We start from the raw sequence: 17,867 nt of genomic DNA on the forward strand, positions 1-17,867 counted from the left end.
CAGCCACCCAGCTCTGGGCAGGCACTACGTTCCCCACGCATCATCTGCCCTGTTCCCTGCGGACACTGTGGCAGCTCTGGCCTCTTCCGCCCCACCCCTCCCCTGGCCCCAGCTCCTCTCGTCTCAGATCTGCCCAGCACACTCCAGCCTGGATGGATGGTTCCAAAACTCCTGCTGGCGTCCTCCGCCAGAATCAAGTTCTAAATGCCAGCAGGCATCAGTTTCCCTGCTGTGCCTGGCACAACACTACATGTGGGGGACATACAGGACACAAAGCAGATGCCCCCCTGGTGTCGGTGTTCCAATGGGGATGGGACAGGGACAGGTGAGGTTACACCTGACAGGGAACACAGTTCAGCTGTCTGGACTGAGACTGGGGCCAGAGGAGGCTGCCGGGACAAAGATGCGCTGAGAGCTGGAGGAATTCAGCAGGTAAAAGCTGGAGGATTTGACAGCAAGTACAAAGGTCCTGTGGCGGGCTCTGCCTGGTGTGGGGGGCTCTCCCAGAACACAGTGACAGCTTTGGCTTTTTCCTTGAGGATGAGGGGGAGTCACAGAGGGCTCTGAGCTGGGGGAGCAGGGAACCCCACTGATGTCAAACAGGGCCCTCTGGCTGCAAGATGCAGACCATGGACCACCAGAGGACAGAGGCAGAAGCAGTGAAGGGGGCAAGGAGTGGGCAGACAAGAGATAGGCTTAGCAGAAGTTGCAAGAGAGGGTGAGGGAGGAGTTTTGTGGGACCAGAGGGAGCCTGGCTCGCCTACTGTGCAGGAGGTGAATGGGGGAGATGGCACAGACGTACATGCTCTGAAAGGTCCAGGAGGACAAGCATCCTGGTGCCTGGAGAGCAACTGCCCCAAAGTAGGCCAACCCTCGACCTCCGAGCTCTGCTCAGACTGGCTTCCCCACCAGGAGGAATCCCTCCATCCAGCTGCCTCTGATGCCTCCTCCTACCTGTGCAGTCCTCCCCTCCCGTCCCCCAGGGCATCAGCTACACTGTGCTGAGCTCACCAGGCAGCGGGCGTCTCGGCACTGTCCCCCCCCAGCCCCACCCAGACTGTGCTCAGCATGCTCACTGGTCTCTGCTGTCCCCTCAGCCCCGCCACCTCCTATGCTCACCTGCCACCCTGCCTCCCCTCACGAGTCTCTCCAGCCACCTGGGCCTCGGCGCCTGCTGTTCCTCTGCCTAGAACCCAGGCCTCCTCCTCCATCACCTGGTAATGCGTCCTGACCGGTAGGTGAAATCACTGCATTTGCATGTTTCCTGCGTCTCCCTCACTGCTTTGCATGCTTGCTGCGCGTCCCTGCTAGATTCTAACTCCCCGGGCAGGACTGCGTGCTTTGTTCATGACTACTCCCAGGGCTCTGCATGTGACCTGGCACAGAACAATTTCTTGGAATGAATGAATGAGGGAACAATTGAGGGAATGAGCAAATGAACCTCCTTCTCCAGCCTTCACACTCCTTCCAGAAGGCCTCCATGATCTCCCACCACTGACAGGGCTCCAGGTGGGTGGTGGAAGAGGTTGGGACTTCCCTGAGATGGGACCCCTTACTCACACACCCTAGACGTCTCTTCTCCACCCTGACTTGTGTCTGGCTGCCAGTGCCCCAAGGGTGGGTGGCCTGGACACCTGCTCCTCAGCTCTCTTCGCAGCTGCCACCCAGGTTCTGCCAGCAGCACCCAGCTTTCTCTTTCATGGGGCTCTGGTGGCACCATCAATGACAACACCCTCCCCAACCCCCTGGCCTCTGCCCCAGGGCCCTGCTCCCAGCACATCAGCAATGCTGAGCCTGGTCGCTGTGGGGGTCGGAGGCGCCCCTTTGAGGGGGAAAAAAACCACAGACCCACTTTTTCTTTAAAGAAAACAAGTTTTATTTTTTATAATCAGAACATTCTAATAAAAATATTATTATAATATTAGCTACCTTTACTTTCTGGGCTTTGACTCTGCACCAGACGTGCAGCGAAGCCCACGTACGTCAGCCCCGAGGCCTCCCGCGTCCCTGAGGTAGGTCTGAAGGAGCACCCCAGTGCCCCCAACCTTCCGGCCCGCCCGCCCCTCAACTCTCCCCTGCTCCTCCAGGGCAGGGCCCCATCGTGGTGTGGGTGAACCTCCGCCTCCTCTCCCCGAGCTCCCAAGGCAGCCAGACATGTCTCAACTCAAACCCACAGGTTGTATACAGCAGGCGACACTATGGGGGTGGAGGGTGGGGTGGGGACCACCCTATGCTCTGAGCCTCTATCCTGCCAGCCGGCCGGGATGTGGTGGTCCAGCCCCTCAGCCAGCACCCCTTCATGGCCTCAGGGAGCAGGTAAAGCTTAAGAAAACTCACTGTCAAGATGCCCACCCTCTGAGGAGCTCGAGCTGGCACTTATCAGAAGAACACCACCACCATCTCTTCAGGCGGACGAGCCATCGACCAAAGTGAGTCTCAAAGTCAAAAAAACAGGTTTTGGATTCTTGGCATTGGAGTCTCCATTGAAAAAATAGACTGAAACTCTGAAATCATCTTAGTAGCAAAACAATGATAAGAAAAAGAGCCACAGTGCTTTGATGGAATGAACGGACTATGGCTGGCTGCCCCAGTCACAGGTCACCGGGGGCGCCCTGCTGCACCTGGGAGCCCTGAGGGGTGGGGGGGTGCCCCCGGGCGAACATTTAGATAATGGGAATTCTGGGGGTGGGAGAGCCCCCTACCTGCGGTTCACAGTCATGCAGATGGAGTGACAACAGTCAATGCACTTCGCCGCGATCCTGGGCTTCCCTGGAGTAATAAGGCCTCTCTGAACGGGACCCAGAGGGCAGTCGGGGTTTATGGAGGGTCCAGAAGACCCCGCTGGGTGCTGGAGGGACCGCCTGCGGGCTCTAAGGTGTGGGAGGGTGGGGACGGTGCATGTGCGACATTCAGGCTGATCTTCCATTAGCTTTCGGTCATTCAAGTCCTCTCTCAAGACATGATGTCCCAGGTGTAAAGATCAGTAGTCTCTGGGCCATCCAGGGTGCGGCGGGGTCCCGTGGGCCCTGCGAGGTCCAGGGGTGAGTGTGCACCCCCGGACTCGGCCGGCACCCCCCAGCCCGCAGTGACGGGGCCGTGGTGGCGGGCGGGGCCGGCCTCACTGCATCCGGTCAGGCTGCAGCTGCGGAGGCTGGTACTGCAGGAAGGTGGTGCCCGCGGGGGCCGCGGCTGAGAGGGCCTGGGGCACGGCAGCCGGGTAGCTGTAGCCCATGAAGCTGGCGGCTGTGGCGGGCGAGGCGGCATACGGGTACTGGTCATAGGCAGCCGGCGGGTACTGGGCGTAGGCCGGGCTGGCCGGCGTGTACTCGATGTAAGGTGAGGACAGCGGTGGGACCGGGGTGGCCGGGATCACCACGCTGGGCTGGACGATGGCTTGTGGGTAGATGTAGTGGGGGGTCAGCCTGCGGGGCCAAGCAGAGAGGGTCAGGGGACAGAGCAGGGAAACACAGCTGGCTCCAGGGAGGAGTGGACGAGCTGGGACTGCTGGGCGATGCTGTCTCGCCCTCCTGTGTCTCCACTTTCTCATCTGTAAAATGGGTGCAATCTGAGCAATAAGGCTGCTCCCACTGCAGGGCTGTGGCACTGGCCATGCCTACAACTGCACGGCGACCCAGCACTCTCCCCAGCGACCCACAGGCTTCCCACCTCCCCTCTTCAAGTCTACACTCAAAATATCTCCTCAGTGAACCCCTTCAGGAACCCCCCTCAAACCACCCTACACCCCAAATACCATCCACTCCTGACAGGAGCAACAACATGACCTGGGGGCCAGGGGGAGTTTAAAAATGATTAGCAATTTCAGCACCAGAGCATCAAACCCAGCACAGGCCCTTCTGAACACAAGTTCCCGTGTGATCAGCCAGGGCCCAGGTCCAAGAAGCCAGCCCTGTCCCCACCCCCACTTCCCTATTCATCTTCCAGCATCTTGCCACGCCCCCAAGTGACACCCACACAACTTACTTATTTCCCACAGCTGTCTCCCCCCACTAAAACGTCAGCCACCTATGGACTGACAACACAGACCTTGGCCCCCAGCACGGGCTCACTTGCTGAGGGAACAAAGACAATGATGAATCGAAGTATAACCAGATGGTGGGACTAAGAGCAGAGATGACGGCCAAGCCTCAGGGACAGGGCTCAGCAGCCCAGCGGCCACGTCTCACCTAAGACTAACTGGTGAACCTTGCCCTAGGGTGGCTCTCATAATTATCCCAGTTTACTACAGAAACACTGGGCTCGGAGGCACACTGCCTGTAGTACCAGAGGGGAGGGAACAGGATGTGGCCCCTGGGCATCAGTCTGAGAGCTGTGACTTGCACCTGGCACTCATCACACCCGGCAGGCTGCCCACTGTGGGTGCTATGCGTGCCCCACACCCAGTCCTCCAACACAGGTGTGATCCCGCACATAGCCAAAGGGGAAAGTGAGGCTCAGGAAGGCGGTATCGGCAGGTGCCTGCTCTGCCAGCCAGCGCCGAGCCCCACAGCCAATCTGCAGCAGTGCCCACGACGGGGGTGGGCGCAGAGCCACGGGAGCGGGCATCAGATCCTCGTCCGCCTCTCAGAACTGCTTGAGGTACACAGGACGGGGCCTCCACACCTGTAACACAGGCCCGGGAACCCCGTCCTGCCGCCCTTCCATTTCGAAGAGAAGCTGCTTGGAAAGCAAAAGGGAAAACATTCCCTCCTGGGAATCCCGCAGGTGGGGCAGCTGGAGGACCGCAAGTGGACAGCAAGCGGGGCCGTGGCAGCCAGGTTCCCTCCCCTGCCGGGCCCCTCAGCATCCAGGAGCCCTTGCTCCTGAACAAAGGCGGGGCTCAGTGGGTCCTGGCCGCCCCCTTGGGAACACGGAAAAAGCAGAGAAACCCCAGTGCCATCCATCGGGACAAAGCAGCGCCCGGGGTCCCCCAGACCAACCCACGGGACAGTGGGACAAAGTCCAAGCTCAACCTCAAGCCACTCCCTCTCCATGCGGCCGGGAGAGAAAACCAGGTCACAGAACAGACGTGCTGTTTCTGCAAAACTGTTATATTTATACTGAACGGTGATAATGTTCACTAAAAAAATTCAGATGTGTGTTTATACCAGTGCTAAGGATGGGTGAGGTGGAATCGTATGAAACCGCCATTGTTACAGGTCCAAAAAGCTGACTGACAGCAACTTTATGCGGCCCGATGTTTCGAATGCAAAGAAAAGGCCGGGAAGGGGGCTGTGGAGGGGGCAGGGGGACAGGCAGTTGGTGCATGTGGGTCTGAGTATCTCCATGAGGCGAACGGACTCACGGGCACAGTTAAAAGATAAGAAGCACTATTCGCACCAGCCACAAAGGAGAAGCAACCCAAGCTCCCGTCCAAGGATGAATGGGTTTCCAGACTGCGGTGTGTGCATGCCAAGGAATGTTATTCTGCCATAAAAAGGAGTAACACGCTGACACATACCACCACTGTGTTCATCCTCAAGGATGAACCTTGAGGACATGACGCTGGGTGAAAGAAGCCAGAAGGGAAAGGCTCCGGACTGCACAATTCCACTCACGGAAACCTCCACAGAAGCGAGTCCAGAAAGAGTGGTCATAATGGAGGGGCAAGCAGGAGAGGGGAGGCGGTGCTATGGGGTCTCCTCCTGGGTGATGCAGAAGTTCTGAATCAGATGGTGGTGATGAATACACAACTCTGTGAAAATGCTTAATGCCCTACAACGGCAGATTTTAGGTTATGCGTACATTTACCACAGGGCTTCCCTCGTGACTCAGCAGGAAAGAACCTGTCTGCCAATGCAGGAGACACCAGAGATGTGGGTTCGATTCCTGGGTCAAGATTTCCCCTGAGGAGGATATGACAACCCACTCTAGTATTCTTGGCCTGGAGAATCCCATGGACAGAGGAGTCTGGTGGGCTATAGTCCACAGGGTTGCCGAGTTGGACAGGATTGAGTGACGGAGCACACCCTCACACCTTACCACAATAAAGGCACACACACGTAAGAAGCAATCCTGAGCCAGGGGTGAACCACCCAGTGAGGGCAGAGCTGAGGTGGGGATGGGTACCACGGCCCTGTGGACCCAGCAGCAAACGCCTCCCTAGGGGTAAGAGCCTGGGCACACCTGGCCAGTCCCAGAGGAGCCCCAGTTGCCCCTGGCCAGGAAGTTCTCACACTGAGGTCCCCCATCCCTGCTATGTGCCCTCCTAGGTGGCAGCACCCCAACGGTTGCCATGGCGACCCACTCCTGCTTGCCAGGAGGTCAGACAGCTTCCTGTAGGAACCTACATACTGGCCCCAGGCCAAGCTCTCTCTCCCTTATTAGGGGCTTCTGCTGTACACCCCCTCCTGCTCCTCTGGTGGGAACAAGAGCCCTGAACGGAGTACGGCCTGGGTTCGAATTCCACCTCCGCCTCCCCAGGCTTCTCTCCTGTCTGTGGGTGTGCTCTGGGCAAGGACACAGCAGCGAGAAGATTACATGGCCCCTGGCCTCTCAGAGCTCGGAATCCAGGAGAAGGAGAGACACGCAAATATGCCAACCCACGAACCAGAGTCGGGAGTGGTCAGGGGAGGCTTCTCGGAGGAGGCGGCAGCTGCTCGGAGCCTGAGCTCCTGATCCATCTCCCCGCCTGGACCTCACATGAGTGGGTGGAGGCTCTACCCGGCACCTTGTCCAGGCCCCTGGATAGGGAAGGGGCTGGGCATTCGGTGCTGACACCAAGACAGAAGAGGGGCCGCACCAACAGTTCCATTTCTTGATATTTAGTCTGCCTACAGGAAATGACCTAAGTGTTTACACAGAAGTATATGAGGACTTGAGAATCCACAGCAAACACGTCCCTTATTTAAAAGGGTATGTGATATGAAGCATATGAGTTGCCTTTTGGGTCTCAGTTTAATAACTTAACAATTTGATAATTTAATCAATTGGTAACAATGGAAACAATGCCATCTATTTCACAAGATTGTGATAATTTCAAAAGCTATCATATATTAAAAAAAACAGGCAGGAAAAAAAAAAACAAGGAACTAATACCTGATTAACCTTCAGCGTCTATTTCTTGGGTACCCACTATGTGACAGAAACTTTCTTTTCACATTCATGGAGCACTTTTATTTTCAGTCTAATTATTAAATTAAAAAAGAGGGGCCCCAGCAGTCTAGACCCATCCCTAAACAGAAGCCAGTGGAGACAAGACGGAGCGGGTCTCGGAGCAGTGCTCCGGACACCCCAGGACATTCCTGAGGGTGAGGCTCTGGAAGTTTTGAGCCCAGAACTTCTCCCAGCACAGGCAGGGACACCCCTGCTTCAGAGAGCGGACAGCCAAGTCTGATGGGGTCTGGGAGCCTGCATCCGACAGGCCCCCGGGGACGCAGGTACACACTGCACTGCGTAAGTACCCCCCAGGCCAGGCACAAGCTGTCCGCACAGGAGATGCACCCAGGGCGCTGAAATGGCAGGATTCTGGCCATGCCTGCCTCAAGGCTGCCGGCCAGGAAAGCCGGCATGTTCACCAGGTTTCTGACACTCAGCATCGTGGGGAGCATGGAGTTGCCCTGCTGGGGATGCTCAGACATGGTGGGCGAGTAAGCTTCAGGTTGGGAGGAAAGGGGCTACCGTTTCCTGGCCTGTGGGGACATTTTAAATCTGCATCTGTTCACCTGTGTCCCTCAAGCACCCTGCCCCACCCTCCACTCTGTGAAAAGCCAAAGATAACATACAAAGCATTCCACAGCCAGAAAATAGGTGCTGGTGTTGCCCCATTTCTCAGGAAAACTTAGGCTCCAAGAGGCCAAGGGACTGGCAGTCACACAGCCAGGAGACAAGAGCAGGGCTCTGCCGCTGCGCAAGCCCTGCAGAGTCAAGGGGGAGGAAGCTGTGAAGCTCCCCCAAACAGGGGGCTGGGCCCCTCAGATCTGCATTCAAGTTACAGAGCTTCCACGAGCCTCAGTTTTCCCATCTGTAAAATGGGTCTGGCAGAAGCTGACCTCAGGGCTTGAGAGGTGAGACGCCTCCACCCGACCAGCATTTCTCAGCCACAGTGACTTCACCCCAGGGGTCACTCAGCATAAATATGACATTCCTGTTTGTCACCTGGCGGGTAGGGAGTGCCACTGGCAGCCAGCGGTGGAGGCTGGGGACGCTGGTAACATTCCACAGCGCACAGGACAGTCCCCGCACAAAGAAACCTGCAGCATCATGCTGAGGTCAAGACCTGCTGTCAACTACAAGGCAAAAGGTCGATACACGGAGTCCTTACCACTGCCCCAACCAGACACCCACACAGAGGGCTGGGAAGGAGGCCAGGTGGGGACCAAGGAGCCGAGCTGGCACGTGAACACAAACACGCAGGGATGAACACACACACACATACATGCACCCACCAGAATCTCCAGTGAGAAGGAAAACCCAGCCAAACCCGCGGCTGGCCCCGTCTGAGCACAGCCCCCGGGTCCCTCCCCAGGCCTACACACCATGAAAGGGGGGCGTCTCGGACACCTGGCACTAGGACACAGGGTGCGTGTGCCCAGCGGGTTCCTTGGTGCCCCACCTACTCCCCAGAAAGGTCAGGTGCCGCCGGCCTCCACGTACTCCATCTACAGGCTTCTGAAAAGGGCACAGGCTTGGCACGTTCTGTCCCCAGACTGGACATGCTTCTCTGTGCATAGGGCCTTCGCACCTGCTGTTCCCGCTGCTGGCAGGCTCCTTCCCACAGCTAAGTCACCTCCACAGAGGCCTTCCCTGACCACCACCCCCTCACCTCCTGCCCACCGCTGGCCATACTTCCTTCCTACAGCCTCAAACCACTTTGTCATCCGTCTGTCTTCCCGAGGGCAGGGACATGGCCTGGACCGCTTGGTCCCCAGCACCTAGCCAGCACCGAGAGCCAAGGGCCTTGCTGGCACTGGGTGGAAAAGGGGCTTCCTCCGGGGCCCTGCTGCTTTCTGGGCTGGGAGTCTCGGTCCTTGGAAGGCAGAAGCAGCAGCCTTACCTGGAATGGCCTCTAGGGCCAGCACAGCTCTGCTCGACAACTCACACCATGAACCCTGGGGAGGCAAGAACCACAGCCTCTGTTCAAGTCTCACCCTGCACCTGTCAGCCTCAGGGCTGTCTTGGGGGCTTGGACTGCCCCGTCTGTACCGCCAGGGACCTCAGCAGCACCGATGACCCCTCCTCCTCGAGCCTGAGGGAGTGCAAGAACATCCCACCCAGCCAGGACGGACAGAAGCCCCTCCCAGCCCAGCCCCACGGAGGGCAGACCAGAGACCCAGAGGGAAAAGCAAATCAGCAAGCAGGACAGTTAATGGGTCAGAACTCAGGTGACCCAACGCCCAGGCCAGGACCTGAGCGAAACAAACCCACAAAACCCAAGACTGTGGGAAGTGGGGGGGGCTACAGTCGGCCAGGTTCAAAAGGCCAGACCATCCTGGGGGGGCACATGCTCAGACCGAGCAGCCCCTGCTGAAAGGGTGATGGCAGAGATCTCTGCCTGGACCCATGCGCCCAGAGTGAGCAGCTCCCAGCCAGGAATGACCCAGCTGTCTCGGGCCGATGGAGACTGGGGTGTAGGACTGAGAATCCCGAGTCTGGATCTTGGCCGCGGCTGCCCCAGCCCCTCGGCCCTCTCTGGCCTGTTTCCCTGTCTGTAAACCAAGGGTGACACAGAGCGCGACACAGCCTCCCCTGGACCCCTGGTGGCAGAAGTCTAGGGGTCTGATCAGCAGGGTCTGGGACTCCTGGGCAGTCGGGGGTGGAGGGGGGCAGCTGAGGGAGCTGGCGCCAGGAGACAGACGGCCTCACACCCCACACTCAGAGCGAAACTCGCAGCGCAAAGGGATGGGTTGCCGTCCCAGGCGCTCACTCTGTGAACGCACGGTCACCCTCGAAAATAAAAATAAAAAAGGCAAATGAGCCCATTTCACTTTTTCTGTTCTCTGGAGGTTTGGCCTGATGGGCTGGAGAAGTCGGCAGCTGCTTGGGTACAACTCATGATTCTCAGGCCAGGGAGGGGGCCCCCCAGGACTTCCCAGAGGGGGGCCTCCAGGCTCTCTGGGGCCACTGGATCAGAGCAGGTGCGATGCGTCTCCCATGGGGCAGTGCCGGGCCCTGGCCTGGCCTCTCCAACAGAACCTGTCCAAGCCCAAATGCCGCTCTTCCCCCCAGACTGCAGCCTCCCCTCACTGCCAAGGCCCATCGAACTGCCGTGAGCTCAGGCCCAATGTTCTGGAATCCTCCTGGACTCCCTTCTTTCTCACGTTCTTTAAATGTACTTCTTTAAATGTACACAGAATCCCACAACTCCACACCCCTGTGCTGGTCCAGGGGCCCACCATGCCCCCAGTGGTTCAGGCCCACCCAGCAGCCAGAGACGCTCTAAAGATGCAAGTGACTCGGCCATCACATGCTCAGGGCCCACGGTAGCCCCACATGACTCAAGAGTAAAATCCAAATGCCCCCACTGGACCACTAAGGCCCTATGTGAGCTGAGGCCACCCTGCTGGGTCCATGACTCCCTTCAATCTCCCACTTCCTCCCACCGGTCATACCAGCCTCCTGTCAGCCGCTCCCTTCCCCCAGGAGCACCTGTCACCACCTCTGCCAAAGCAAGTTCTGTAATCACAAGCAGGACCAGGGTTCCCTTCATCCCAACCTGCCACAAACCGGCAAACGTCCTTTGAACAAACTGAATGGATGAGCAGGGCTTCCTCCCCACCCCCAACGTGGGAGGGGTCAGGAGAATGAGCAGGGTGCCCCCCCCAGCACTCTGCAGAGTGCTCATCACATCCACGCGGCAGCTGGGGAAACAGAGACTCGAAGAGAAAAGGTCATCACAAAAACAAGGAGTCCTCCAGGCAAGTCATGGGGCTCCCCGGCTCCCCACACAGCCTCCTCCCGCTGCAGCGTGAAGGGCCTGGCCCACCTCCCCCGCCACACTCCTCCCCACCCATGGGGCCAGGATGCCCGAGTCAGCCTGAGCATGGCCAGGCCTCTCCCCTGGGCCCGAGGCTTCCGGACGAGGCCCTGCAGCCCTCCGCACAGGGTCCCTCCTGCCAGGGCCAGCGCGGCTGGCGGGGAGCTTGCCCTTGGATGAGAACCCAAGAACCACCCGGAGGCCGGTGTCTGTTACAGCAGACGGCGACAAACAACAGGTGTGCACGGGTGCCCGCGGGGAGGGCCACGCGCCGGCCCACGCCTCGCTCCAGTGAGAGCTAAACAGGAAGCAATGGGGTGGGGAGGGGCAGGACCACCCCAGACACCCTGAAAGTAAAAACAAGCCATGTGATGCCACACAGGGAGGGTACCGGCTTCCTCTCTGCCCACCCCCTGGCCCCCCCCCCCGCCCCCCGCAAAGCCTCCACTCTGACCTCACTTCCTGCCACACCTCCAAGATGCTGGCCCCCACCCCCCTGCCCCCCCAGCCCAGGTGCTGGCCCCTATTCTAGGCACTGCAACTACCCCTGGCTTTATTTATGTCATATCATGAGATAACAAGGCTCTCCAGGTACAGTACCGGAGGCCCCCTGCAATGTCCCCAGTGGTGACGTCTCATAACACAACATGCCACCAAGCCCAAGAGTCCATAGCAGGCATGCTGTTCTTAGCTGGCTCCAGGCCTTGCTCTGATTTCACCATCTGGAGGTGTCCTAGGGTGCAGGTCTGTGACTGTCATGCTCGCAGATCACCCTCCCTACCCTTACATCACGACAGAGGCCTGTCCTGCCCCCACGAGGCCTCCTGCCAGCCAGCTGCTCTGTCCAGCTGCACCCATCACATGTGCAGATGGATTTCGAATGGTCTGGCATCCCTGCCAGAAAGCGAGATGGAGAACCAACCACGTCTTTCAAAGTATCCAGCAGGTGTTCAATAAATACTCGAGGAACAAAGCATTCTGGGAACAGCTCATTCCCTTCTGCCCAGTCCTGTGTGCTCCACGCTTTTGAGAAACAGACATCTTCCCATCGCCCTGTGGCGCCACCCCCACCCCACCCTGGGGACCCAGACACTCCACTCAGACCCCCTGGCTGGGCAGATACCCACGACCTGATGACAACAAGGGCAGCGGGTCTCGACCTGGGCACTGGGGACCATCACAGAGACGGAGCAGGGGTCCAGAAACCTTCAGCCAAATGCAGTGTGAAGGTGCCAAGGGAGGAGACCCTAGGCCCTGGTCAGTTCTGGGGGTTCTGGCTCTGCCTTGTCCAAGAGCTAGCCAGACAGCAGTGCTGGGGCCTCGGGGAAGGAGGGAGGGTGCTGGAGCCCCCGACTCAGGCTCTAGTGCCTGTGCCATGCACGGTCAGCTCTGGCGAGCTTCCCCGCACCCAGCACCCACACAGGTGGAGGGGGCAACAGACTGGCCGAGCCGCCATGAGAGGAGTCACTGTGCGCCCGTCTTCCCGTGGGCCCGGCCCTCACTGCGCGGTTCTGCACCAGGCACGGGCCCGTCCCCACTCAGCCCAGCGAGGTGGCATCTCCCTGCAGATGGGGAGAAGGGGGTGGGCCTGACCCTGAGCCCGGTCAGGCCTCCGGGGGCCTCGCTCCGACACGAAGCCTGCCTGACACCCAATGGCCACAGGACCCTGTCCTGTCATCTGGGCCCAAGGGCTTGGCCTGCTCCCGGCACTGAGTGGGGCTCGTGGTGGACAGGTGTGGAGCCACAGTGAGGCCCCCTTAAGAAGTTGGGGAGGGGGGAGGTGAGCCTAGAGAAACAGGTAACCCTTCAAACATACCCCAAGGAGAGGCTCCCAGCGCAGTAGGGCCCAGGACACACCTCAGCTCCTACGGCCCTCAGGCCCAGCCTAGACAGACAGCTGGCTGTCAAACAGCCCTGATACCGGCCATGAAGCCCCTTCCAAGCCAGATCCGACACTCTGCCTGGACCCGTGCCTGCAGGCTGCTGACTGTCCCACCTGGTGGGCCACTAAGCTGGGTGGTCTCTGGCTGTAGTTGTCCCCCCTGAGACTGGCCACTTGCCACCTCCCAAAGAAGTCTTCTCCAGACCCAAGCCTCAGCCCCACGGAGTGAATGTGACGGAAATGTCCTACTCGAGGTAGACCCTGAAAGACCCTGTTCTTGAAGAAAAGATAAACCGGGGAGGAGGAACCCAAGCTGAAAACAGAATGTCGAAGTCCTTTGGCAAATCTTCCCACACTGACGTTTTTGACCCAGCCAGGTGAGGATTCCGCAGTAGCTAAGCCCAGGAGTTGGGGGTCTGGGGTCTTTGGAGCTGTCCCGGGCACAGGAGCGGGGCCGGAAAGACTGGCGAAAGTTCTGCCGGGCAGGAGAGGGGTTAACGGGTTCGCAAACTCTGGGCTGCCCGGGCCTCCCTGCCAGCCTGGAGCTGACACAACTGACCGCTGAGTCAGGCCCGACCGGGCTCCCGGGCCTGATTGTTTGTAAAGACAAAAGGGACGCTGACAGCCCAAGTCTCCAGCCAGGCAGGCGGGCGCTGGGAGGAGACAGCTGACCCCGAAAGCATGGCCGAGGCCCCTCCTGCCTCTGGGTCTCAGCGCAGCCTGGTGGGAGGCGACCATCCACCAGCCACTGGAAAACGCAGAGCTGGACCATCCCCCCGACCCCTTGTCCCTGTTTGTCGACTGTCCTTCCACCCCTTGGCAACCAACAAATAGAGCCTCTGCATCGTCATGGGTCTTAAATGGCCGGCCAGCAGATTCAGTTACAAAACACTTTCGCCGGCGCTCAGGAGCACATGGCAGTAAAATCTGAGTGACCCCTGACCACCCTCCCGTGGGCGGCGCTCTGAGGACCATGAGGGAAACTGCCTGGGCACCCTTCCCACCTCCCACCCCAGAGAGCAGGGGCTAAGAGCACAGGCCCAGAGCCAGCTCGTGGAGGTTCAAGTCCCCTCACTTCAGCCACCCTGGATGGGTTGTTAACTGTTTTTAACCTTTCTCTGCCCGTTTCCCCACCTATGAGGGAGGAATGACGTCCATCCCAACCTCAGAGAAGTGCCATGAGGGTGTGGAGCACCTAGCCCCATGAGCCAGCATTGCCTCGTGTCATTATTATTCCCATTTTCCAGATGAGGAAACGGAAGGCTCAGGAAGACATCACTTAGCAAGGAGGACCCCACTGGTAAAGTGACAAAGCCAGGATCTGATCCCAGGTCCGCAGGCTCCAGAGTCCCAAGTATCAGGACTCTGAGACTCAGTCCCAGAAGCAGCTGTGATGGGTCAGAACAGAGCCCAGGCCCAAGCAGAAAGCCATGGAGGCATTTTAAGCAGAGGAAAGCTGCGTGTGCTCAAGGCTCACACCCGGATCTCAGTGCTAGCCCCTGTCCAAGCCCCTGCCCCAGGGAGCAGAACCAGGACTGTGAAAAGTGAGAAACGCCCTCCCCGTGTGGCCTGAACCCAAACAGGAAGAACCTGGGTGACAGCAGGAAGATGGGGGTGTCCCCAAACACCTTCCAAGACGCCTACAGCCACAGAAGAAGCAGATCCTAGGGTGGGAAGGAAACCAGAGCCCCCTACTCCCGGCTGCCCTCCAGGCTTCCTCCCAGGAGGACACACAGGCACCAGGCCCACACACAGTCTCTGACCCACAAGGGGGTGGGGGCACGGGACAGCCACAGAGACTGCCCGTCAGGACAAGGAGCCCCGAATCATGGCCAACCTGCCCAGTCCCCCCGAGCCCAGCTCCCAACCTGCTCCAAAGCCTGGTCCACACCACCCCAGTGAGCCAGGGGAGCAATCAAATCAAGTCTCTGGGGCAGACACACACACACACATTTGCAACTTTCAACACAAAACACAGGGCCTGGAATCTGATCTCTGATAAGCTTAAGAAGTTCTACCATCCTAAAAGGGGCTGCCCTTTCTATAAATGGTCCCCCAACACAAACCCCCCATCGTAATCAGCACATTCCCCACACCAGGGCATAAAGCCGACATCAATCATGGGGCTGAGAAGTCAGCCAGTACGGCAGGCTCCTTTGTGCATCTAAAGTTTGTGTCCTTTCCCAAGCAGCTACCAGGCCCTATTAGATGCTTTTTTAAAAAAAAAAAAAAAAAGAAGGCCCTTTTCAGGTGGAGGAGGGTGGGACACTGTACTCCAAAGCATGTTAGACAAAAGGCCCACAGGCTGAGCCCACTCGGGCGGAGACATCTGGCCCTGATTCCAGCTCACCTGCTGCAGCTTCACAAACACCGGACCGGATGGCAGTGACCTGCTGCCGCCATCTGTTGGGCACCGGAGCAGGTCAGAGAGGCGCCCTCAGAAGAGCCTGGCCCGGTTCCTGGTCGGCAAACACCTCCAGCATGCTCACCTACCTGCCTGGCCTCCACCCACAGAACTCAGAGGTGCTATCACTATCCCATTTTACAGGTGAGGAAACCGAGGCACACAACCAAGCAGGGGAAGCTAGGACCTGAATTCAGGCCCATGTTCCCCATCTCTCTTCAGTGTGGCCTTTGCTGGGGGCAGAGAAATGCAATCTGCCTTCTCTCCCTTCTCCCAGCTGAACCCCTCCCACTTCCACAACACGATCACGTTTCTGAAAGACTGGAGCAAGTGACAGGTCTCAGACAGAGAAAGGGAGCTGCAAACAGCACCACCAATGCCAGAGGGTCGGCGGTCCTGGGGTGAGAGGCTCCCTCAGACTGAGGGCCACCTGCACGGGGAGACCCAGGAAGCCCACGGCCCCCTGGCCTAGTCTCCAAGGGCTGTGCGCCCCCCGGCCCCAACCGGCCACGTCCACTCACCCATAAGTCCGCTGGATCAAAGTGGGGGGCACCTGCTGCACGCCGATGGCAAAGCCTAAAATGAGAGACCAGTTAGGGAGGGGCCCAGCCTTACCCAGGGAAGACCCCCACAGCCTAGTCCAAAGGGGTAAACAGCTTCCTCTCCCCTCCTGGCCACCTCCACCTGAACCCCAGAACTCCCAGCCAAAGGGGGCCCACGGAGCTGAGGGGCAGCAGTCGCTGGGCTTGCGTCCTCCCGACCTCCAGCTCTGGGACCCACTTCCTCCCTCCGGTGAGGACAGCTGACAAGCGGGTGACCTGCCCTCCTCGCCCTGTCCCACTGGCACACGCGGCCGGAGGAAGGGGTTTGACTTCTGAGCTGGGGGATGACTGCCCTGTGATGGCTCTCTTGGAGCACATGACAGCCGACTGCTACTCCTGGAGCAGGGCGGTGGAGGGCGGGGGGTGCCTCTTCCACCCCACAGAGAGCCAGGCTGAATATAGCAACCAGAAGCACAGGAAAGGAAAGCACGGACTCTCACCCGTCTGGAGGCTGCGCGGCTTAGCACCCAGATAGGCCAAGTTCACGTTTGCCTTGCGACCATCGATGTTGGGGTTAGGGTCTTTGCAAGCCCTCTCAGCGGCTGCGCGGTCGGCCATGGTCACCTGGGGGCGCACAGAGGCATCAGGGGCTTCCCCGGAAGGTGGGGGAAGCAGACAGTGGGCTCTAGAGCCCAGGCACCCCCGGCATTCACTTCCCCTGACCTCAGGTGCCCGCTACCCAAGGCATCCGCCCAGCCCTCGTCCAGCCTAGGCCCCCCCACGCCAAAGCTGCCCCTGGACCCCAGCTCCTCCCTCCGAGTTCAAGTGCTAAGAAACGCGGCCTTGAAGGGCAAAAACAATCCCCGGAGACTACAGCAAATCCGAAGGGAAGGAGGAGTCCTGGGGTGGCCTACCCGGCCTGGGGGGACCACCAATTTCCTCACGGGAGGGGTTTGGGGACACCCTAGTTAGAAAAGGAGTTAAGAGAAGTGTCTTCAGGCCAACTCTGACTTATGTTGTTTGGGGTGTCTGTGGGAGTTGCTAAAAAATAAAACACGGGTTGCTCAAAGGCTCCTAAGTGCCCCAGGGTGAAGCCCTGTTCCTCGCTCGCTTGTTGCTCCAGGAAGTGCCGAAAAGTAGCCGGCTGTTCCCAAAACCTCTCCACAAACTTAGAAGAGTCCTAGTTGAACAGAGCGGCTCTCCCTTTTAAAGCCGGCGTGGCGTGGGGGCAGGGAGACGGGGGCAGGACCGGCTGCAGCCCGAGAAGGGTCAGCAGGTGCCGAGCCGGCGGGAGGCGCCCGGGGCTGGCGTGCGCCCGCCGCTCGACTCAGCGCCCTGGCGGCGATAAGTGCCGGGCGGGAGCGCCCGGCCGCGGGGCCACTTACGAAGCCGTATCCGCGAGACTTGCCCGTCTGGCGGTCGGTGATGACCACGGCCTCCTCGATGTCCCCGAAGCCCTCGAAGTACTTCCTGAGCGAGGCGTCGGTAGTATGGTAGGGCAGGCCGCCCACGAAAATCTTGGTGAACGTGGTGTCCTTCTGCGAGCCGTGCATGGCGCCGGGGGCGGCCGGGGGCCGCGAGAAGCCCGCGCTCGGGGCGCACGGCGCGGGCTGCAGCAGCATGGGGGGCGCCCAGCCGCCTACGGACCCGGGCCGCGTGGGGCTGCGCTCATTGGGGGCGGTGGTGGAGCGAGCGCGGCAGCAGGGGCGCGGGTTTAGCCGCCGGGCCCTTCCACGCGCGGGCCGCTCCCGCCGCGCGCGCCTCTCTGCGCTGCGCTGCGCTGCGCTTCTGCCGGCGTTGCGGGCACTCTGCGCCTCAGCGCCGGCCCCCGGGCTTTGTAGTCGGCCCCGCCCCCGGTCCGCTCAGGCCCCGCCCTGTAAAACCAGCCCCGCCCCCAGCCTCAGCCCCGCCCCGCCCCGGGCGCGCGAGGAGCGCCGGGAAGCGTAGTCCAGGCCCCGCCCCACCGCGCCTCACGTGCGGTGGGGAAGCACTTGGAGCAGAGCGCGCACTTACGGAGGGGGCACATTCGGGTTTTCTAGGGCACCTGTTTAGTGCTCGCTGGGTTCCGGGCCCCTCTCCTCGTGGAGAGCACAGTCTAGCGAATCAGATGTACACGATTCAGATCAT

General features: G+C 59.6%; 1 protein-coding gene across 1 annotated transcript; it reads right to left on the reverse strand.

Annotated features, from left to right (window-relative positions):
- Positions 1 to 1,852: 1,852 nt before the first annotated feature.
- Positions 1,853 to 17,569, reverse strand: RBM38 (RNA binding motif protein 38). Its single transcript, XM_043883890.1, has 4 exons — positions 17,126 to 17,569; positions 16,241 to 16,364; positions 15,720 to 15,774; positions 1,853 to 3,422 (listed from the first exon to the last, which is right to left on the reverse strand). Exons 1-4 carry the CDS (start codon positions 17,360 to 17,362, stop codon positions 3,119 to 3,121), a joined length of 720 nt encoding a protein of 239 aa, XP_043739825.1. The 5' UTR covers positions 17,363 to 17,569; the 3' UTR covers positions 1,853 to 3,118.
- Between the last annotated feature and the right edge of the window lie 298 nt (positions 17,570 to 17,867).

The sequence above is a fragment of the Cervus elaphus genome, chromosome 23 (genome assembly GCF_910594005.1).
Source record: "Cervus elaphus chromosome 23, mCerEla1.1, whole genome shotgun sequence".
Lineage (NCBI taxonomy): Eukaryota > Metazoa > Chordata > Mammalia > Artiodactyla > Cervidae > Cervus > Cervus elaphus.

Excerpts from the sequence above, each read along its gene's own strand:
- RBM38 (XM_043883890.1), bottom strand. The coding sequence starts at position 17,362 with ATGCTGCTGCAGCCCGCGCCGTGCGCCCCGAGCGCGGGCTTCTCGCGG. Across the intron at positions 16,365-17,125 it reads AGTCTCGCGGATACGGCTTC|GTGACCATGGCCGACCGCGC; the intron begins GTAAGTGGCCCC and ends GTGCGCCCCCAG. Across the intron at positions 15,775-16,240 it reads GCCGCGCAGCCTCCAGACGG|GCTTTGCCATCGGCGTGCAG; the intron begins GTGAGAGTCCGT and ends CTCTCATTTTAG.